This window comes from Serinus canaria, chromosome 3 (assembly GCF_022539315.1).
Source record: "Serinus canaria isolate serCan28SL12 chromosome 3, serCan2020, whole genome shotgun sequence".
NCBI lineage: Eukaryota > Metazoa > Chordata > Aves > Passeriformes > Fringillidae > Serinus > Serinus canaria.
The window spans coordinates 44192322-44216234 of NC_066316.1; the positions used below are offsets into that span (position 1 = coordinate 44192322).

The following is a 23913-nucleotide window of genomic DNA, read 5'->3' on the forward strand; positions in this document are numbered from 1 at the left end:
ACTGACATCATTCTTCTCCACTTCTATGGAAACTGAGACTCGGCGCCGAGGGTGCTCATGGGGAACGCAGTTCCTGCTCGTTGTCAGCAGTACTTTCGACAGGCAGGGCTGCGCCGCTCAATGGACAACAACTCCTAGAGGGCACTGCGCGCGGTGGGGCGGGGCACGCCGGAGAATGCTAACTAGCCTGGGGGCGTGGCCTGCGCGTGCGCGGGGGGCGCTCGGTGGCGCATTTTCCCCCCAGGAGGGGAAGGTGGCGCCCGGCGGGGCGGAAGGAAGGAGGGGGGCGGTGCTCCGCTCTGGGCTCTGCCGCCGCCAGCGCCTCCACTCCCGGAGCAGCGGCTGGTCAGGGGCGGGGTTCCGACTGCCGGCGGCGGCGGCGGAGGAGGAGGCGGAGGAGGCTGCGGTGAAGCGAGGTCGGCTGCCCTGTTACTTGTTGGGGGGGGGCGGGGGACGGACACAGGACACTGGGGTCCGGGCGGCGGAGAGAGAGAGGGAGCGCCCCTCTCGGAGGGGCCGGTCCGAGCCCGACTGCGGAGGAGCGGGTCCTGCGGCCGCCCCGCCCAGGAGGGGCTTGTATGTTGCCCGGGAAGGGGCCGAGGGAATGGGGGCCGCCGGTAGTGCTGGGCGGTGCCGGCGCTTGCCGGGGCGGGCGGAGTGACTGACAGAGCTCTCCGGGGCCGGGGCTGCGCTGAGCTGGCGGCGGGCGGCGCTTCTCGGCCCTCCCTGGCGGCTGAGCCCGACAGTGCCGATCAGAAAATGGGGGTGGACGGCGGGTGGGGGGAACGATGCGTCCTCGGCTCTCGATCTCCTAAAATGGCGCTGAAGAGCTGGGCCCGATCGTCCTGGAGTTCTGGAGGCAGCTGAGGAGGCTTCGCCTGTCGCGTTGAACTCCGAAAAAAATGAACCTTATTTCCGTCCGTCTGGCTGTGGCGGGAGTTTGGCGGCAGCAACTAAATGTTCTCTGTAAAATGTGAGTTTTAAGCGCGTAACGCAGCGCTCCAGCTGCGGTCGCGGGTTTTGCCGACTCATCTTCTGCCTTCGGGTCAGGCCGCAGCTCAGAGACCCTCTCTGCCTGCGTGCCGGGACTTCGGCGGCCAAGGTGTTGTCTCGGGCGTCCGTAGCATTCGTGCTTAATTTTTCTTGCAAATCCCCATTAAAATGGAACCACGATCACAGGAGCAGTATGCTCACGTCGCGTTAGTGTTGGAATGGCGCTATGGAAAGCTATTGTTTATTTAGCTGCATCTTCGGGGGAAATGTGTGGTCTGCCACTGCCCTTCCACCTGCGGGAAGCTTGCCCGCCCACAGCTTGAATGCGAGGTGTTGTTAGGTGTCAGCCTGGGAGGGGTTATAAACATCACTCTGCACTAATGTCCCAGTTGCATGTAGATTAAGACTTCTGGTAGTCTCTCTTTGAAATAATAGATATTCACTATGTTTTCTGAGAATTCCTTTTGAAACTTTCCTTCTCACTCCTACCTACTCCCTTTGTCTGAGGCATCTTCCCCCGCACTGGTTACAACGAAGCCAGTGTCTCAGTGCACTAAATTCTGTGATGGAGCTGATTTGAGAACCTTCTGAATGGTTCATTTTATACTGGAGTTCTTTGCTTCTTTGGTAGTTGTCTTTTGTGTAAAACTGCTGTATTTTACACTACGACTGCAGCCCCTGAGATGATGATACTTTTAAAAATACTATCTGTATATTTAACCTGGACTATTTCAGACTATTCCATTCCCCTTATTTGGTAGGAGGGGAAGAAGGGTCTGCAGAGTGGAATGGAACAGGGTAGCATGAGAAGCTGTTTTGCAAAGTTCCAAAGGGAAACTTTCTTGACATTTGGCCTAGAATTAATCATGATTAATCATCAACTTTCATTCTCTCTAGAAAGGTTCTAGACACACATCACAGCTTCAAGTATAGCTTTAGAGTGGCTCTACATTATGGAGGCCCACGTCACCATCTTATCTTAGTGTCATGTGTTTTCAAAGAGGTCATCAGAGATAAGCTTTGATGCAGTCCAAAAGACAGGTGTTTTGGCTATCTGTTGTGTGTGGCTGTTCTTTTTGCCTATGTGAAGAGATAGGAAATAACTGGAAAATTAACTTTGTCATGCATATGAATTGAAATGCAGCAAATTTGTGTGCTGGTTTAAAAGGTGAAATGGCCTTAACTCCTTTAATCCTATGAATAAATAGAGATGTAATCATTTCTTGCACTTTCACTAACAAAAGACTCTTGGTAGCCTTTCATTTATTGTTTAACTGCTTGCTTTAACTTTTTTAGTGGGGGATGGTGACTTGAGATCGTGTGTGTAAATCACTGAGAAGTGTAACTTCCATAACAAATCGGTCAGTCACCTCAGCAGGAAACCCTTAATATCAAGCATTTCCCAAGTGTGCTGTATGTGATAATTTTGTGCAAAGTGCAATAATATTACACATCTGGTATCATGGTATTTTTGCTTAGAGGCTTTTGTAATGAATTTCATGTGCATGTTTCTTTATCAAGGGTCCCTTTCTATGTATAAGTTTGAGGGAGGTTCTGTTCACTGTTTATGTGCCAGTGGGTGTGTTAAATGTGTAGCTGTCTGATGACTAACCAGACTTTTTTTTTTCCTTGGTGGGCATTTACCTAGAATTTCATTTAATGGTAGAATAGTAGTATAGAAAATTTTAATTATATTGATTTGAGATTAATTACTTTTGTTCATTAGATCTTTTTTGCCTTTTATGGAAAGAAAAAAGAAAGTAATAATCTCTGTACTTGTGGCAGAAGTACCTGACTAATTTTCTGCTGATATTTAGTATTTCAGGTGAACTCCTATTAGTTTTGTGCAGAAAGATGCAAATATTTAGGTTGATGCTGTATAATACTAATGAATTTCAAGTTAGTTGGGGATTCTGAATATTGGCTTACTGCCTTACAGATGAACAAGAGACCTAATTCCCTGAGGGAACAGGAAGATCTTTAACATTTACGTCTAAGCAAGAGCTTTTAGGGAGACCACTTCCAATCCTAATGTCTCTTCTCAGCCTAGCTGGATAGCTATGCACTCTCAATTCTGTCACCGTCTGTGTGGCTTTTTGACAAATAATAGTCACAGGGGAGTTGTTAGGTTGATAGAAATTGGTGAAGATAGATATAAGGATATACTTTCTGCTTAAAACATCTGGGGGTAGACTCTGAAAATCTTTGATTTTATCTCCTCACTGAAGTCCTTTGAGACTTACCGTTTATATGTAAGGGTACAGTTTGACAGCTGCCTCTCAGTGGCAGTGCTGGTTGAAAGCACTTCAGTTACATCAACAAGCTGGCAACAAAATAAGGAGTCAAGGGTGTCAAATCTGATTTTGATTCGTGTGTGGCCTGACTGCTAGTTGTGCTGGCATATCATGGATAGGATGGAGGGGCTGTCCTTCTTATCACAGTATCACTGCCAAGAAAATATAAGAAGCTTTCCCAAAAGGTGCAGCCTTATGAACATTTTGTTGACAACTGTTTTTGGTTAAATAGCCTTTCTTGCCCCTGAAGTGCCAATACATTTGATGAACAGACAGAGTGAAGCAAATAAAGGAGTTGGTCTATACCTAAACTTGGAAAATAGTTATTAACACAGATCAGTTCCCCAAGTACGGACTGCTACAAATGCTTGTGGGTGTGGAAGGTGGGAATGGAAATAGACAGAAACTGATTGAGCTATACTATCCCAGCTTCTTGTGCACCTGCTCCATGGCAGAGCTGGGGAAACTGAAAAGTCCTTCACTCACAGTGAGCATTATTTAGCAACAGCCGAAACATTAGTGTGTTATCAACAGTATTCTCCCACCGAGTCCAAAACACAGCACTGCACCAGCTACTAGGAGGAAAATTAGCTCTATTCTAGCCAAAATTGGGACATAATTTACATAACTATTCACCTGCTCCAGGAGCAAAGAAATAAATCCTTTGCAGGATACTAGCAGAGTATCTGAGAAGTGATGCTGAAGTACCATCAGACTTTATGCTACTCCTGCATACTTCTCATGTAGTTTCCTGTCTGAAAACTACATGAGAAGTAATGTTGAGTTGCTGCATCTGCCGTGCAGTAAGGAAGGCTAGAGGTGAAAGGATAGTAAATCTATCACAGAAAATAGTCTGGAAAAAAATGCAGATGGAGATGACCTAAAGTATGTGAATTGAAGCTAATCAATAGAAAATTGTTGAGCTCTGTAGGCCTTGGATCCTAAAAGATTATTCATAAGAGTCTATTACATTTATGGTGTATGTATGTGTTAAGCTGTCTGTATGCTTGAACAGTGGTAGAAAAATAGTATATTTCTATTTTGACTTAGAACAAAAGATTGAGGAATTAGGTTCCCTTGGTCTGAAGTGTATTTTCTGCTCTTAGACATTTCCACTTTTGGAATGTCTAATGTATGGAGAAAGCATTTAGGGACATCTGATCAGATTAGCAGTGTGAGGTTTTGTATGTGGGGTTTTGTATGAGTGTCTTTTAAAGATTTGCAGTGGAGCTTTGAATGGTAAAGTTTTAAATACTTCATCACCTAAGCAATCTACATACAAAAAGTAAACAAAGTCTAGGAGTTGGCCTAAACTTCATGATTAATTAAAGAAAACTGTATTTAGCATGGATTAGATATGTTTCCTTGGTAAATGACATCTGCAAACCATTAGTATACTGAAGGTGTCATGCACAAAATTGGAATATTTGCACCTAACATGTAAGTCAGCTGACATTTTAGTTGTATGCATCTACTGCTTACTTACAAATTTCTTAATCTAAATAGTGTTAATAACACTTTCTTTAACAGTGAACTACGTAATAGGAAATAAAGAAATGGATGGGATGGATGAAACATCTAAAAGAATCCTAGAGCCATACCAGTATTTGCTTCAACTACCAGGCAAGTTTCTTTGTACTGTTGTTTTAAGTATCAAAATTGTTTTTATAGCAGCTTTTTTCTTGGGAAGTAGAAGCGAAGAAGTGTTTCTGTTCTTGATTTGTGGATTTAAGAATAATAAAAAGTAATACTTTTCAGTGTTTCTTTTTCACTTGTTCTTTTCTTCCACTTATGGAACCACCTTTTTTTTTTTTTTGTGAGATTGGTACAATAGCTCTTGTGTCTGTTGTAATATTGCCACATTAATATTAAAGTTGTAGTAAGTAATATTGCAGTTACTCTGTTCTCCAGAGTAGCTGACTTGATGCCTTTAAAAATGGATAAAAGCAAGTACTGAAGACGGGTTTTAGACTTCGGGCTGACAATATTTTGTTCTTTAGTTGCTTACTCTACTGAATTCAGGGTTGTGGGTTTTCTTTTGGTTGAGGGGGAGAGGTGATGTTTGAGGGGTTTTTATTTTTTCTTTTTTCATTTTGTTCTGGGTTGTTTTTTCGGGGTTTTCAGTAACCCGTTCCTCTCGTGTAATTTATTCTCCTTGGCACATGTAGAAACAGGTTCTCTTATGGCCAATTTCAGCTGTCCATTTTCATGGCTTCTTTCAGAGGTTCAGCCAGTCCTTGTGTAGTTTCAGGTCACTAGCAATACATTCACATGAAGTTTTCAGTCTTCCTCAGTGTAGCAGAATTCAGGAGGCAGTTTGAAAGCAAACTGCTCTATAGATATGCCCCTTGGAAGCCTCTTTGACTAAACAATCAGATTGCTGTGACTTTTATTTGTACACCTAAAGTGTAAGAAAGACCATACAGGCTATCAAAGTGACTAATTTTGTAAAACTAGTGGCAGAACAACTTTTTCATTGGAACTACTGCATAAATGCCTGGTTGCCCTCTGTTCAGCTTCTATTGCCTGCTGAAGGAGTTAAGATTAGAAAATTTGGGTAAATACTAAGGAAATATTTCTGATCAAAATTATATCTGACCAGGATAGAAGACCTTCTGCCTAGACAAGTAATATTATAAATCACAGGCAGAGTACTAAGTGGCTTTTGCATATCTGCAACAAGAGCTGTATATCAGTAGGGTGGGTCCTCTGAGTCCTAATTCATTACACCTGAGTATAATGAATTTCATTATTGACCTTTACAAATTTTCTTGCCAACATTAGTGATTTCATTTGACTTGGCAGTTAGCACTGAGTTGAAAACTAAGAAAAGGAAAGAATTTGGCAGTTGCATGCCTTTTTAATGCCAGAAGGCTTGTTTCCCATTTCCTCATGTGTACGCCTTTTGGCTGTGTTGAACTGGGTGGTGGTCTTTCTAGAGAACTACCTTGAGAGTGAGTCTGTGATATTACAGAGAGCTTTCTAAGGCCTGGTCCTGAAAAAATTTGCTTTCCTCAAACATAGTCTTTAAGTTTCTTTTTTATTTGATTAGAGTATCTCATTAACCAAGGAATGTTGCAACACCTCTGCATCTTTAGTTGCTAATTATTTTTAAAGCTGTTGTAGATACCAGGAAGAAAAATTCAGTTTCCTACTAGGAAATATACAACACCCAGTAAGTGCCCAAAAAATCTTCTATAGGCAAAAGTACTTGACTAGTAGCTCTTCAGTTACCTTTCACTTTAAATGAAGCATCTAGAATACGTTTACCCTTCCCACCTTGATTCCTGTGGCTAAATTCCTTTGTTTTGTGAGTTCAACTGAAATAACTCTGTACTAGTGGCTTATGTAACACTACACTTGCTGGCAGTACAGGTGTTTTAAATCCTGTCCTGCTAAAGTGTCATAGATCTGATAGTCCACTTTACCATGTTGACTTCTTGTTAATTTAGTGGTTTATTTGGGGAAGGTGAGAGACAAGATACACTGCTCTCTATGTAGTAGTGGTGGTGTGATTCAAAAAAATAAACTTCTCTTAAACTAGGCAGGTGAAAGTGGTGGACCTGTGGGAAGCTTGTACTGAGAAACAGGTGAAGCAGTGAGGGTTCCCAGTCATAAATAAAGCATGTTTACTGGGTTTGAAACACTGGCTTTGCCTAAGGTCAACTATGCCAAGTGCAGATCAGTGGGAGCCAGTTACATGTGTGAATCTTGGAGCCACTGTGAGTACCGGTGCTCAGTAAGGGTGAAAAAAATAGGCTTATAGATGCTGTTTCTACCTAGAGTGGAGCTCAAATGAGATGCCCAAGCTAATACAACAGGCTCTTGTTGAAAGAGGCAGTTTCATTCTATCATCTTAGCCTCTGGCAGTGTTCTCCTGCTGCTTAACTTGTGCCAGTTCTCAGCTTGCTAATCAAATTGTTAGGTAGTATCAATCATCTAACCTGTTAAAAACTTGCCTGGGTAATCTCTTGTCTTGTTAGTGAGCAGGCACAGCAGCAGGAACAAGAAGCTGTTTCTCTGTTGGATCAGTTTGAGCTCAGAGGGGCTTTGCAGAAAGCTTGGCTGAGTGTCAAATATGTACACTATTGCTCTAGAGTAGTCCATTTCCTTGTCTTGAAAGACTAGTTAAATTCTCCAAGCAGTTTAGTAACCTGTGGTTGAATGAATGTAGATACATATCAAAGTTTGTTTGCATAAAAAGGGATTGTATAACTGTATTCAGGTGGGTAGCAGGGAAGGGAAAAAGCCTGCTGATGTCAATAGCGTAAGAACGCATATTTTTATAACTGCTAGGTATTAACCGCTTAGTAGAGGAAATTGATCACTCTGTTTCCCTTTGCTGAAATAAGGCTTTTAATGGTAACAGTCTTGGGGGTGATACTTAAAGTAAACTTATATATTTCTTTGACTTCAAACAACGCTAGAATAGGGAAGGTACTAGGCTTAAGGTATTTTTAATATAGTGCTATTTTAACTGCTAGTATGGTAATTATTGTTTATTCCTTCTTGAGCAGAAATTACTGCTTGGGAGAAGAACATAGATTCTGAAACAGTAACTTTTCTTGTAAAATCTCATTGTAGTGGAACATTGCCATACTAGTTTTTAGCAATGTTCTGCTTAATCTAGAATTTTGTCACTTAGTATCATAAAGTGCAGGACTGACTTTCATAGATTCTGTTGAGGTTTGTCTCAAAAATGTCTTAATTCACACACATGGTGAATCTTTTATTTTTAATAGTCTGAGTTAACAGCAGTAGCTGATATTGCAGCACTAAGGAGTATATGGAATTTCAGTTCTCATAAAACTGATATGGTAATAGCTTGCTGTTGAAAGGGGCAGATTCTGATCCCATTCATGACTGTGCATTTTCCCATTCTTGTCCTGCTGGTCTTGGCTGTAGTCTTTCCTGCTCTTATTTAGCAAGCTAAACAGTCAAGACTGGCTTTGTTGTTCAGCTTTTTCTCCTGGGTTGTTGAACTTGATCAGCCTGGTGAAGGAGTTAAGCACCACAGGCCATGATCCCTACCACTGGCATGACTATCCTTGGCACATCAGAGGTCTCTGCTTGGGCCAAGTTCCTGAGGGAGGCTGCACCTCTCTAGACTGTGAGCTGCAGGGATGCCTGGGGGCACCCACTAGCCGGAATCAAGTGATGTCCCTGCTCCTAAAGGTGTGTAGCTGTGGAAAACCTATGTCACCAAGCAAAGGAGTGGTGGAAGGGTGTCAGCAGGCTTGCACAGCGTCATAAATAACAAAAATTACAAGACTACAGATTCAAGAATCTGAAACCTCCAGGTATATTGACAGAGGAGCAGAAATAGTCTCTGCATATCAGGTTGGGAGATGGATACTCCCGCAATGGTGAAGGCTGGTGACCTCTGACACCAGGAGAGAGATTTGTGTTCCTTGAACAGATGTGCAGTTGCCAGATAGGTTCAGTGCACTGAAAGAAGACACATGGCTGGAAGCTCTTTATAGGCCTTTTGTAACTTAAATGATTCTATGGTTTGATACAACAAGCATCAGCACAGCACCTGGGGCAGCAGCAAGTGGTGAGACTGAGCAGATAGTGGAGAGACTGACTCCTGTAGGGAATAGAGGCTTCCACAGGTGGTTTTGTTTTAGGGAGGTTTGCTGCTTCTAGATACCCCTGATAGGGATGTGAGGGAAGGACTGCCAAGGTGTGTCTCATCTTTAAAATACTTAACCTTACAGCTCTTCTACTTCAACACTAATGGATATAGCAAGGGGTTGCCTGAAGCTTATCAAGCAAGACTGTGTGGCCTTTGGAATGAGGGCCAAGGCCACAGGAAGCCAGGTGGGTCTTCTTTGTGATCCTCAACCCCCTTCTCACCATCAGAAGGAATACACAGATACTGCCTGTCCTACAGCTAGTTAATTTCACAGCTCATGCTGATAGCAGAGCTTTGGCTCTTATGGCCTTGAGAGCAAGGACTACCAGAAGGAGATAGCATCCACCTGTCCAAGTCAGGGCAAAAGCAGAGATTATAGTAAAAGAAAATGACTGCACAGTCAAGTAAGGAATTGGTGAACTTGCAAACAAAGTGTATAGGCTGATTTGAACAAGACACTTACTGATCTACAGATCAGATCAGGAGGCAAATCATCGCAGCACTCCAACAAGGAAGTACAAACAGAACTTGATAGGGTAAGCTCTTGCTTTTCCTGGGGATCTGCAGGATCAAGTGCTTCTCTGACGTGTCTTTACACAGATGCATACATTATTAGGAGTAAAAAGGAGGAGGTAGAGTTTGGATGCAGCTGTAGGGCAACAGTTTTATTGTGGTATAAACGCACAGCTAGAGTGCTGCAATGGATAGATGTGGATGGCCTAGGAAGACAATCTGAGGTAGTAAGGAAGGGGAGTTGCATTTTATGTGAAAGAACAGTTGAATTGCATGGAGTTTTACCTTCAGCCAGATGAGCCTATTGAGAGCTTATGGGTTAAGTTTTGAGGGCAGATCAGTAGGAGTGACATTATAGTGGGTGTTTGCTACAGACCCCCTAAAAGGGAAGAAGTGGATGAGACCTTTAGGTAACTGCAGAATGCTTCATATTTACAGGTGCTGATTCTTATGAGAGACTTCACTTACCTCCGAGTATGGTAGAAGAAGCATGACAGCAGAACACAGGCAGGCCGGGAGGTTTCTGGAATGAATTGATGACCTCTTGCTAACACTGGTGACTACGGTGCTGATGTAGGAAGGCATTAGCTTGACTTCCACTTAAAAAGAAGGGAGAATTGGTTAGGACATTAAGACTGGAGGCAGCCTTAGTTGCAGTGACTGTGGGATAGTGACATTCAAGATTGTGAGAAAAGAGCAAGACACAAATCAGGATCACAATGCTGGGCTAGTTAACCCATTAACTTATTTTAAGTGGAGGAGTTATGCTAGAGAATTCTGTCAATGATCTTAATCAGGCAGAAGTCGCTGCAAAGGTTAAAAGTGTATGTGCCTGCTCTCTGCTTGTCTTCATGCAGTTCACTTATGCTGTTTGTAGTGTTCTTGTAGCTGCTTGGAGAGGTCTGCCTGGGGACTTTATCCATTTAGGTTTAATCCATCAGAGGATGCAGCTAAACATGCAAGTGTACAGTACAGATGAGGTATTACAAGAGCTTTCTTCCCCCAGAAGGGCAATGCCCCTACCCCTCAACCTCAGCATCTCCTGCTCACCTTGTACTGATTGTGGTAGATCCACTGCATAAGCTGACTCAGTACATAAAGCTGGCAGAAAGCTAACCTAGCAAAAAGCTGTGTTCTCTGCTGAGCTAAAGAGTTGAATTAGCTGTAATGGGGGCTAGGTTAATAGTCCCTCTGCTCTTTCCCATGCTGTTCTAGCCCTTTCATGAGCCCTCTCTGTAAGTGAGGTGCTCCCTTAAGGGCAAAATTTGTGGTTACTTGAATACAGCAAGAGTGAAGCAATACTAACCAGGAGGCTGTCCAGAATGGAGGTCTGCAGTTTTTGGGTCTGTGCCCTATCATAAGAACAAGTGTGTATGTAAAGAGTTAGTCGGCCAATTTTTTTCTTTTTTTTTTTCCTTTAGATGAGAAGCATCTCATCTGAAGAGGAGGAGGGAATGTTCTCAATACAACATCTTTAATCTAGCTTGATATTTGTTTGGAGGATAAAGCTTTAACATTCTTAGCTGTAGAAGGAATTTCTCACTGTTTTTCTCACCTTTTCCACCCAGCAGTACTGAGGAGAAAAGCTTTCCATAGTTGCTGTTTAATTTGGGTAACAATTTGGGATCTTAGGCAGATTAAACCAAATGCATTTAGCAGAGCTTTGATAAAAGCTTGGTGCAGTAATCTATTATTATAGCTCTATACAGTAGGTAGAGCTTCTAATTTTGGATGTTAGACCTCTATTCTTCAATTTTACAATAGCCTGCTTAGAATAATTAACAGCGATGGAATGTGACAGTGAAGAAATTGGATAATTCTGGCAGTGCTCCTTTTAATGTCCTAGTGTCCCTGTATTGTTGTCTTGTCTAGTTTGGGGAGAGGAGGGATGTGGCAAGGAATGGAGTCTTCTGCACCCAAGCTTTAGAGACTGGTATTGGAGGGGTTTGGTCTTTTGCCACCACAATATGGCTGCAGGCATAAATTGTGCATACAGAGAGTTGCTGTACTACCACATAGACCAGGTAAGATTGACTTCAGAATCAGATAAAACAGCGTTTATGTAGCAATAATATTCCTTTAGAAAACAAGCAAATCTGCATCTATAAAAGGAAAAATAAATGTCTCACTATACAGGTAGTGTTTTTTCCTTGAATAGTCAGTGTCTAGGAAACCTTGCTAGTCAGAGTAGACAAGTCTAACAATTCTAATGCTGCCTGTACCCAGGAACTAAATCTTTTGTTCATGTTATAATCCATTTAGAGTGTGTGCTACTAGTCAAGTTCCTCATGATGAAATAATACTTGTTGCTGAACATCCAGCATTCTTTAAGTGTATTTTCTAGGAAACACATTCAGAAAAACAGGATTAGCTGCCTTGTATAAAAAGAAAAAGCAGGCATTGTCTGTGTCTAAGTAATTTAGAAGAGAAGAAACAGCTATAGATAAGGTACAGATCCTTAATGTGATAGTCTCAGACTGGTTTTGTTTATGAATGTGGTGAAATACTTATTAATCCTTAACTGGTAAGCCATACAGTTTGGCAAATATTTATAAAAGTTATTCTGAAGGAGAGACAAAACAATCCTTCCCTTCTGCAGAATACTGTTAGTGTTTAAGACTGAGCACAGACAACAAAAGAAGGGAGAAAACAAGACAATGGCAGTGTATGTCCAGGTAAGAATGCCTGTTCACATGTGGCAAAAGCAGAGGACAGAGCTCCTGGGGGGGAAGAGAACCATTTTGTTTATCTTGTCTAGTGAGAAACGGAAGATGGTGGTGACAGGAAGCAGTGGTAATCATTGAGAACTGAGACAAAAAGTGCAGACCTCTGATCTAGGGAGAAAGGTTATCACCCTTGCTACTGAGTCCAACCCACGAACCTATTGCTCACCTGGTGGTGACTTAATTAGGAGGGGAAAAATTCTCTGTCCAGTTTCGCCAGGGTCTATTTCTGCAAGTGAATTTACCCATACTTATTATTCTGTTCTGTATATGCTGGCTACACAGAGAAGCCTTAGGGAGAGATTTAAATGTTGACATTTCTTTGGTGCTACGGGCAAGATGGAATTGTCAACATGAGGACTAGTATTGCAGAATATCTCAGTTATGTCTCAGTACATCTTGAGTCAAGTGATATGGGTTCAATGGGTGTCTGTGTTGCACTTGCTTTGAAATTTATTTAAAGTTTTTTCCAAATGCTTGTTTATGTGAGCTATATATACAAAGCTGGTTTTGTAAACCTGTCTTGCAGTTATTCCAAGATATTATACATAGCTGAGCTTCTCAAAGTTCAGAGCAGAATTGTCTGTATGGATAGGGGATGACTTTATTTCATATTGAACATTACTAGATGCTGAATAGATAATTGTACATGAAAACCAGCAAATTACTAAAGAAAGTAGACATCAATTATGTATAGGCATAAGGTTAGCTTCTATTGAAATTCACTCTGGCATGTAGAAAGTATCTGGATTGAACAAAACAACTTGTTTTAACTAAACTTGGTCATTTGATGTTGTCTTTAATTCCTATGACACAGGATGACTTCCTGGTTCCAACAAAGTAGATTTTGCCAAAGCAGACCAAATCCTATTTGTAGGTAGATTTCTTGGGTGTAAGATAAATATCTGAAGTCTTGCAAGTTCTATTCTGTTCAGATTTTTTTTTAGAGTTATTTAGTAAGTATATGAAATGTCATTTTCCTGTTTTACAAATTTATAGTAGCAAGTAAAGAATAATAGTAGAGGAGAAAGACCTGAAAATTGACAGAAATAGCTATTCAACAAATACCTGTACTCTCAACTAATAATGAATCATAATTGAAACTTTTAAATCTTAAAATGAACATGCCCTACAAACTAGCTGATCTGTACAGGCTACCTGCATGGTCAGGATCCCTTACTAATTAAATTGTGAAAACTAAATATAGTAACCTGTAAATAGATGCTTTAAATATTCCTGTAAAGTGTTTAAAACTGAAACTGCTGCTACTTGATATTTATTCAATGAGGAAACAAACCATGCACTGTTATTTTCCACTTTTGTGTTGTCACTCTGAGTTTTTTTAATCAGGTCTCAAATCAACTATTGTTAAGACAAACTGTTGTGCCTAATTATGAACTCTGTTATTTTTCTAAATTCCTATAATATTTTTATTGTAGGTAAGCAAGTGAGAACCAAACTGTCACAGGCCTTTAATCACTGGCTGAATGTTCCGGAAGATAAAATACAGGTACTGGCTAATTATTTTTAAAAGATTGTTGTCTTTCTTCCAAGACCATTGGTAACAGATTCTTCTCTTACATAGCATAAATTATCAGAAATCTTAAATGCGCTAATTTCTGAATATGAAGTGAACTTTCAGGAAAACAAGTTCAGTGCAAAGCTTTTACTTGATGCAACACTAAAGAAATTATTTCCATGTCTTGCTAGAATGGTTACTTCTTTCCAAGTGTGTTCAACCTTTGAAGTTGTAGATAAGTAGCTATCATTGTTACCCACTTAACATAACTCAGTTATTAACACTGAGATTTTAATAACTTACAAAACAAGCTAGTTACCTCGTAGACTTCACAAATACAGTGTTTGAAAATAAAATCTTCAGATTTTTATACAATATTATCAAAGGCAGCAATTAAATCAACTTTAAAAACCTAAAACTGAGAGGGATGTATCATATAATAATCTGCAATTCTTACTTTCTAATGGGAAGGATTATCTAGGAATTCTCATTGTCTTTTCTCTCAGACAAAGTGTGCAAGATGCATGGCTGTGTATTTAAACACTGCGGCTTTTCAAATGAAAAGTTATCCTCCTTTTTAGGTTAGACTGCAGTTTTGTTAAACTGCTACAGAGTATGCAAAATATTTTCTGTCCAAGGCAATGTAAGGAATCAATATAATTGGTTGTGGTTTTTGACAACTAGCTGGTCCTTTGTTAATTTCATTAATTGTTGTCAGAAGTATTTTTAGCATTTGTGAAGGTGTGATTTTTAGGGTGGCTTTAAAGTGACACTTCATGGCTCTCAAGCAGCAAAGTGTGATTTAAGCAGTTTAAGAGGCTGCATTTCATAATCTAGGAATTCTTCAGTTTTTCAGCCTGCTTGTGTAACTGTCTTGAAAAATTTATTGTCTTTCAGCTAGACACATCTTACCCTTTGTGCTCAAACATTCAAATAAAGCAAATAATATAGCAACCTGTGTATTGTATGCCTGGGTTTAATCTAATATCACAGATCAGAATACAGATTGGAAAAAGCCTCTGGAAGTTATCTAGGACAACCCTGTACTCTAAGCCGAGCTTGCTCTGTAGCTACTTAAGGCTTCTGGGAGCCCTGTTGAATTTTGAAAATCTGGTAATGGGGTTTCTGCAGCTTCCCAAGGCCTGTCTTCTTATGTTGAACACTTTTCATTATAACAAAACCTTCCATTCTGTTCAACCAGTGGGTATTTATGTTGCAATCTGATTGTTTCCTGCTCTTGTGCTGGGCACTCATGACATTGTGGCCCATTTTTGTTTAGTGTTAATAGTAAAGCTGCAGTGCCTCTGTGTGAACAGAAGTTACCAGTTCTGTCACTTTAAACTGGTGATCCATGTAACTGCTATTGAAAACTTGAACCACTTGTTTTGACTATCTTTATGAAGAAAACCAATGCTTTAATGTCTCCTTTACTACTTAAGTTGATTGTAATGGCAGGAAAAAACAAGACCCTGTTATCTTTTAGTCTTCATCATGATGCAATTATTACTGTTTTTGTGCGTTTTAGTACTAATTATAATAACTAAGGATGGTTGAAGTCTGGAGGACCACCTCTGGTCATCTTTTTGACATCTCTCATGATCTTCATGAGATGTCCCCTGTGTCTAACAGCCTGATTTATTTCCAGCTATTTGTATTTCCTTTATTAAAAATCTGAATTCTGGCATTCATTCTGGGGCTTTTTCCTTACCTTAGATTATTTGTCTTTGTGTAGTTTATTTAGATTATACAATTGAGGGCTACTGTTCCTTGGTAGTTTATTTTACTGTTAACTGCCTCTGTTTCACCTTTTGCCCCAACCAAGTGATCTCTTCCCCCAACACTTACTGAATTTCTAGTTCCCTTTCGGTGCTGCACTGAAACACTTCCGCTTGTTGAATTAGAGAACACTGGGTTTGTCAGGTGAACAACCCAACTTCTTCTTTCTGAGAAGGCCCTGAAGTGGCCTTGCAAGAGTCAAGCAAATTTTAAAGCTGTTGCAAATAAGGAAGAAACCTGTGTGTTGGACTGATAGTGCAGCAGATACTGATTAGGACAGTGTAGGTTGTAAGAAAACATATCACTCTGTACTGGGTCTTGAGCTTTCATTATGGAGACCAGTCTTTTCATTTTGTCAGGCTGCTTCCTGATGTCTTCTAAAAAAATCATTTTCTGATATCTGAACTGTTTCACGCCTTTCCTTCACCTTGGAAGCACTTTTGACACTATCTTAAGTTCACAAGGTAATTTGATAGAAACACAGAGTCAGGAAACACTGTTTCATTTAAACCTTACCTATGGAAGCTGCAAAAGGTCATGAAACTGCCAGTGATATGAAGTCGGTTAGCAAGAGAAGTACTAGAGTAGGCTTATCCAAAGAATTCACAGAACACAGGGAAACGTTCCTGATAGTACTGGGAATGAGCTAATGGACCAAAAGGATATTCAAACAGATGTGTAAAGTTGCCTTCAGTAAGTCTGAACTCTCCTTTGATTTCATGAGTGTTTAAGTAGGTTGTTCTTGCAATTGTATCTTGGGAAAGGGATTAAATTTCTGGGGTTTGAGTTTTAATCTTTGGTACAATGTTCTCTGAACACCAGGTGGCTTGGTGCTCAATAAAATGCTTACAAATGCAAAGTCCTTATTTTGTTCTACAGCACTCACCAAATAGGACCACACTAGATATTTGCTTCCATTTTATGGTGTTCTTAGTACTTTTTAACAGTTGTTTTGATGAATTTTGACTGAATGCAGTGTTTGTAGCTAAGGAGTGTAATTGGTTCATTAGCTTTAAAATCATATCTTAATCAGATGTGTTTTGCAGTGAGTTTATAGAGTGTGCAGTTTTATGTGCTTAAATTTATTTCCATTTAAGCAGGCGCTGAATATACCTGTTGTTTGCATGGCAGCTGTGGAATAAGAGCAGCATAAGACTCTTCATTTTTTGAGTTGTTAAGGTTCTGTTCTACTGAAATGTAGTCAGCTACAAGCCTAATGTTGTGAACAGTTTATTGCACACCTCAGGTGGTGTGATACTGGTCTACCTAGTAACAAGCAGAGCGTAGGAAGCTTCTCAAAAGAAATTGTGGCTGTTGTCTTTCTGCCAAGAATTTTCCAAATGATGTTTCAGAGGGGATAGTCTATCCTTTAAGAGCTCAGTACTGAATAGAACCACACAAAGTGTGGGAAAGGAAAGATGAACTCTCCACTTATCAAAACACGGTTCACGAGAGAAATGTGATATGGATGGTACCTGACGCTCTCAAGAACTGACTTTGGGAGATATCAGATTTGTAAATCTAAACATTTCAAAACACTGTGTTTATTTTATTTTCCCGTAGTCATGTTTCTAATAACAGTTATTACATGACTCCTAGCCAATTGCTTCTTTTAGAACTGTAGCAACGGTGAAGAGGAGCATGCAAGTGGAAGCACTTCAGGGAGCAAGTTAACTTTGAATCTGAAAACATTACACATAAGACTATGTGATCCAGGACTTAGAGCAAACTGGATGGTAAAGAGAAGCATAAATCTGTACTAAGCGTAAAGGCAAGTTGCCTGAAGAGGAACCTCAGTGATAGACAATATAGTTCTTTAAAACATTATCCATTTTATGTATAGTCTCACAAAACTCATGGTTAAATTACAGTGACATACTTAACACTTTTCTCTTCTTGTAACAGGTTATCATTGAAGTGACAGAGATGTTGCACAATGCAAGCCTACTTGTGGATGATATTGAAGATAACTCAAAGCTACGACGGGGCTTTCCAGTGGCACACAGTATCTATGGAATTCCATCTGTAATCAACTGTGCTAATTATGTTTATTTTCTTGGCTTAGAGAAGGTTTTAACCCTTGATCATCCAGATGCTGTTAAAGTTTTTACCCGTCAACTTCTGGAACTCCATAAAGGTCAAGGCTTGGATATTTACTGGAGGGATACTTACACCTGTCCTACAGAGGATGAGTATAAAGCGATGGTACTGCAAAAGACGGGCGGTCTCTTCGGATTAGCTGTAGGCCTCATGCAGCTGTTCTCGAATTATAAAAAAGACTTAAAGCCACTTCTTAACACACTTGGTCTCTTCTTCCAAATAAGAGATGACTATGCCAACTTGCACTCCAAAGAATATAGCGAGAACAAGAGTTTTTGTGAAGACTTAACTGAAGGCAAGTTCTCATTCCCAACCATTCATGCAATTTGGTCAAGACCTGAAAGTACTCAGGTGCAAAACATTTTACGTCAAAGGACAGAGAACATAGATATAAAAAAATACTGTGTACATTACCTTGAAAATGTTGGTTCCTTTGAGTACACTCGGAATACATTGAAAGAGCTTGAATCTGAAGCCTATAAGCAAATTGAATCACTTGGGGGAAACCCTGAGCTTGTAGCACTAGTTCAACAGCTGAGCAAAATGTTCAAAGAAACTGAAAATTAGGAAATTGATTTCTGGGTGTGGATTAAAACTCTTTTGAAAATGGGCGAATAACCAGATGGAGAGTTGAGATAATCAGTCTTATGTAAAACTTCCTCTTGTAGCCACATTACAGAAATTACTGTTAAAAATAACTTGTCATTGAGTTTTGAAATATGTATCTTATTATCTCTAAAGTCTTAACTGTAACTGCTTACAGTTGGTTTTGTTAAAGCAGATGTACTAGAACTAAAACAAGTTTTGAACCTAAGTGTAATAGTCTTGACAGAATCACAGGCATTATTTCATACCTAAAACTCTCGTGCCCCTAACCAGGCTATGATAGGATTTTGGTTGAAATTCTGTGGTAAATTAATCAGGTTGACATGTGCATATTATGCATTTTAAACAATGCTCTTGTAAACCAAAATTTGTGTTAAAAAAGATGATGCTTGCAACTACAATGCATATAAAATTGTGTGATATTTCTAAGTTTGTCTTGTGAAGATCAGGGGGATCAGTTTACTTTGTCCTAGAGTGAATGTCCTATCCAACTTCGGTGGATATTTTCAGGGGAATGTGAATTATGAAAGATACTATTTCATATGCAAATAAGACATGCTTAGTCTGAAATTGTGACTTGATAAAGATTTTGCAGTACCTTAGAGAAAAGATTTCATCACATCAATGAAGTGTAAATTTGTTGCTGATTCCAGCTCTGCAGTGAGTAATTTTGCTCACCTGGTTTTAAATTTTGAAATTGTCAAACATTCTGTAGCCAGAAACTTAAATCTGTGCATTAGAGCTCATATATGTAACTGCAAATAGCAACATAATGAGCTGCTATTAGAAATGGAAAGGGATTCATACCAGGTAACTTTGCGGTACCATAATTGGTGCAGATCTCTTTAATCTCTGCTTATAATTGAGGGGCTTCTCCAAGACTTTATTCATAATTCATATTTCATTCCTGTCCTGAATTGCTGTCTGGAGGCATGTTCTGTATCTCCAAAGAGACAAGAGCTGTAATTTTTTTTTTAAAACAAAGTACAGTATCTTGTTTTACAAGCTACAATACCACTTCAGTTTTGTTAATTGCTGAAATAGAGCTTTAAAATTATAGACATACCAAAATAGAACTGGGACTGAGAGCGAGATTTAGGGGTGGGGCTGATCAGTAACAAAGTTCTCTGCTCAGATATATATATAAGTATTATATATATATATAAGTATTATATATATATATATATATATATATATGTTAATAAAATGTAAGCGGAGATGTTTGGTTTTTTCTTGCCTGGCTGGCTTTAATCAGGTTCAGTTCCCTTAGTATTCACAGGTATATTAAGTTTGCCTTGGGGTAGCTTGATAATGGTTGGATCAAAGGTAGGACTGGTGCTATAAGCTGTGGTGTTAACTCAAGCATACTCTGAAATGGACAGAGGTGCTTGGCTTTTGGTGGCTAAAGGATAGTTTTATAAAAGTGTTCATTTACTGCACCTGGAAAACAAGGAGAGCTATGATCTTGGCCCACTGAGAAAATTAACTGAAGAAGGTTGCTACAATGTCTTCCCTGGGCAGCCTTAATATCTTCCTGAAAGTGATCAAACATGACGAAATTGGGGATGACTACTTTGAATCTGAAATATTATGTTGTTATGGATGATAGCCTGTCCCCATTTATCTGCATGCTGAGGAGAAATCTTTATTTAGTGTCTCTCAGAAATCTGAGAGACACTAAATAATAGGCTTTTCACTGAATGGACCTGGTTGTGAGGACTGAATAGCTTGAAGTTGGTAAAAGGTATCTCTAATGTTAATTAAATAGAATTGTAATGCCTTTTTCATAACTTGCAGTGCTTAGTAAGCCTGTAAGTTTTTAATGTGTTATGTGAAAATACTATCTGCAGCAAATTACATTTATTTTGTGCCATGTCTTGGAAGTTTCTAAGCACTGTTGCAGTTAATGTTGAATAGGGGGAAGCATTGAAAAGATTATTGTTGTTGGGAGAATCTCTTAGTCTTACTGTGAAATGTATCCTTTTTCTTGTTAGGATACTGTAACTGCAACACAATGCAAAGTGCACTTAGTGCCATTTCATTTCTGTTCTGTTGCTGGATGTAAACAGTTCTGTATTATCAGACTTGCGTAATGAAGTAGCTTTTCTTACTGTTTGTATAAAGCTTTTCTACCATCTGAGATTTCTGCTATGTCATTGCTCCTTTTTTTCATTCTGGCAATTTACCCCAGTATTTATTCTAATTCTCTATCTTGTTGCATGTGCCTTCATTAGGAGTAGGTACATGGATGTTTTCCAGTTGCAGACCATTTAAACCCCAAATGGGCAAGAAGGAAACAGTTGGTACAGCTTTCTTTCCCAGGTTACAAGAGGCCATGCAGCTTTCTCTTACTCTTCTGCCTTCAAGGCATTTGATGTCAGCATTCAAAGCATATGCTGAAGGCATATCTGGAAAGGCCCACAAATAGAGCGTTGTTGCTCTTCACTTAGGTTAGGATAAACAGGATTGTGAGAGCTGTTCTTGATGTATTCAGGAGTCGGAAGAGGTTGGGATATTTCCCCTTCATCTGTTAAGCTGGTAGAGCATCTTTAAGTACTAAATGCCAGTAGTAATGATGTCCCTTATTCAAGGTAGATTTTATATTTGGTGCTATAAGATCAGTCTGTGCATTTTCATTGATATCCTCCAATGTTATCACTAGTTAAGTGTTAACTAAATGTTATCACTATTAAGTGATGCTCCTGAGGTTAAGCAGTGTTAAGAAAAACCCTTCTTTAAAGCAGCATGGGAGTTCTTGTGACTGCACAATTAGTTGTGTGAGTGCCCCTCTGTTGCTATGCCTCCCACAACACAGGGAGTAGGGATTTTTCCTGATAGTCATAAAATATGCACTGTTGTAGAATGGCAATCCAAGTTGCAAGTGGAGATGCCCACGGGAAAACAAAGGGGATGCTGGTTTCAATGTCAGTCCCTTTGAGCCAGAATCATTCCCCTTATCTTCCTACCATTGCCAGCGAGTTGTACTTTGATCAGGTTATCAGTGCATTTCCTGGGGATTTAGTTCTTGCAGTTCATATTAAGAGAAATGCAAATATTCATCAGTCTGGAGCATTCCCCACTACCTCAGTTAGTTTTCTGATTTTGTGCTTGCTTGGATGTAAATGAGTGCTGTCATCTGTCTTGGAGTAGCCAGCCATTGGATGGGGCATCTGTCTTTGCTTTTTCATAGGCTTATGTTTATACGTATACCCCATCAATTATGATGAAAATTGCATCATTTCAAAACCTTCCTGAGAAGATAGCTTTCTCCTCTTCTTTTGAACTCAGATTGTTCATGTACCCACTCAGAGCAACTTTGTATGTATCAGCCAGTTGTTGACACAAACATAGAAATGTTAATGGAAAAAAAACTTGGCTGTTCTTTGTTTCTGCTTTTTTTGTTAATTTCACTAATCTGGCTGCCTGTGCTATGGAAATTTCCTATATTAATGGCTGTTTTCCTCAGTTATTGTTAAAATGCTAGCAAGGTATAAAAATGTGGGGTTTGTGAGGGGGTTCACATTTTTCATGTAAAACTGGTTTGAACTTTAACATGCCTTTAATTGCACGAGGCTTTTATTCATGGGCAAGAGCCATATGGGCATCTGCTGCTCTTCTTTGTCCCATCTTCATTTTACATCTCAGGTTTGGTATTTACTATGCTCTTTGTATTATTTGCTCAGTACTTTCACTGTAATTCTTCTTTCAGCTATATTTCTATTCTGCTGTTAATACCAAGCACACAATGCCACCAAACTCGGTTTTGATCCTGGACAAACATACTAGTCCGGGTCTACTTTTAAAATGTTGAATCTTGGCTCATCATTTGCCTTCACAAAAGTAATCCAAGATTAATCCAAGATTTTCTGCAACCTCAAAATGCCTGAAACTTTTTTCCAGGAAGCTAAAGCCTGTAACATCTTATATGACAATAAATTATTTTTGTCTCATGTAGGTTGAGCTACTTTCCTTGCCCTACCTGTTTGCTTTCAAGATCTATTTTGCTTTGGTGGTAATACCTGTTAGGTCTTTTTATGAATGACCTTAACTCACTAGCCCTGAGGGAGAGAAGTTAATTTTTGTCCAGGTTAATGAATTATCCCACTCAGCAAGAGCCTGACAAATGCCAGAGCTTGCAGGTGGACAAAGGCCAAGGAAAGGATTTCAGAAGAAAACTCGTTTTGGCCTCCTGAAGCTGCCTCATGTAATTTTGCCTTCTTTTACAGAATTTACTTGGCTTAGTTAGGAAAAGCTAAAGTGTGTGGTTAGTTTCTCTGAGCATCCCAAATAGACTGAGAGAGATACTTAAGTTAAAAATTATTTATTCTGACTATTATTTATGTAACTTGCATATATCATCTAAAGATTTTATTAAAGGTACAGATAAAACAGAGCATATTGTTTCATTATTTTGCTTTCTCTTAACAATTTTTCTGTTCTTGAAGTCAGGGAAACATCATCTGCCATGTGCCTATTTGAGTTGATTGCTACCTCACATCAACACCTTTCCTGAAAAGGTTTTATCATAGCTGAGCATCAGCGTTCAACCTTTTCTGCAGCACTTATTTTTGGATTACTTCAGAGGCACCTTGTTGAGGTGTGGCTAGGAATAATCCATGATTCATTAACTCACTTCAAGCATATAATCTACAAAACTTCTAATAAAGATGCAGGTTAAACCACATTAACCCTGGTAGTGTTCCTGACCTGTATAGCCTATGGAACAAGTATGTTCTCAATTAACCTACTGAAAAGGTATTTTCTGATTATCTCTGTCTAGTACAGCATAGAGAACCACAGGAGATACACCAAGAAGGCCTAACGTGACACTTCCAGGGAAAGCACTACACAAACCTGACATGATTTTGTGTAGAAGATGAACTCTGTGGTAAAGGGAAATTATAGATAATTATCTGCTTTTGAGCTCCTGGAAAATGCTCTACTCATTGCTATATGAATTACATGCTGACAATTAAGCAGCTGCATCATCTCTTGCACACAGTAGGTCATTTTCACTCTTCATAATGCTTCAGTTGCTATTTCTAGAGCATATAGTGTGAGCTACTTAATCACTCAGTAATTACTGAAGTCTCCAGAATGGCAAATGCATACATTTTGTTTATGTATTTTGAAATACATAAAAACTTTTATTCTCTTGTGATCTCTGTTACTCTACAGAGAACTTTTGTTGGCTGAGGGAGGCATAACCTTTCACTGACTGGAGTTATTAAAACCAGGCTGACACCAAGCCTGTGTGAACAGATTGGAGGGGAAAAAAGGCTTGCAAGGAAAAAAAATCCCCTGGGTTCTTTAAAAGTAGAATTTCCTATAATTGCAGAGTTACTATATGAAGCATGGAACTAACTCAAACAGTTTTTCTGTGGTTTTGACTGAAGAACCTATAGCTAATTGCTTCCTTATCCAGGTGGGATGGAATGTACACATCAAAGTAAAAGCCATACAGAGGAATTGTCATTGCTACTGAGAGAAGTGTAAAAACTGTCCTATAAACCTAATCTCTTACCTTTTACACCAACCAGTGTAGATGTTCAATAAATTCAGAAGCTAAATGCATTTTTACTTAAGTGTTTATAAAATGCTGAAGTTGTAATATGAGGTAATGAAGTGAAAATGTTAAATTAGTCTAGTTGTTTCATTGGCATGGGGACTGTCCTGTTCATTGTCAAGCAGATCATGAGCTATGGCTATTTGTTGATTACAACACTGAAACAAGGAGTACAAAGAAATAGA

The 23913-nt window shown here is 39.5% G+C and overlaps 1 protein-coding gene across 7 annotated transcripts; it reads left to right on the top strand.

The window, feature by feature from the left end:
- The first annotated feature begins 88 nt into the window (after positions 1 to 88).
- Positions 89 to 22555, top strand: GGPS1 (geranylgeranyl diphosphate synthase 1). 7 transcript variants are annotated; one of them, XM_030235842.2, is made up of 4 exons: positions 94 to 416; positions 4818 to 4910; positions 13601 to 13671; positions 17362 to 22555. In XM_030235842.2, exons 1-4 carry the CDS (start codon positions 176 to 178, stop codon positions 18121 to 18123), a joined length of 1167 nt encoding a protein of 388 aa, XP_030091702.2. In that variant the 5' UTR covers positions 94 to 175; the 3' UTR covers positions 18124 to 22555. The 7 variants fall into 7 exon arrangements, with proteins under 7 accessions (XP_030091703.2, XP_030091702.2, XP_050827946.1 ...); XM_009092855.4 differs by lacking the exon at positions 94 to 416 and adding an exon at positions 457 to 973; XM_050971990.1 differs by lacking the exon at positions 94 to 416 and adding an exon at positions 9008 to 9110 and having other exon boundaries at positions 4892 to 4910.
- Positions 22556 to 23913: the final 1358 nt, after the last annotated feature.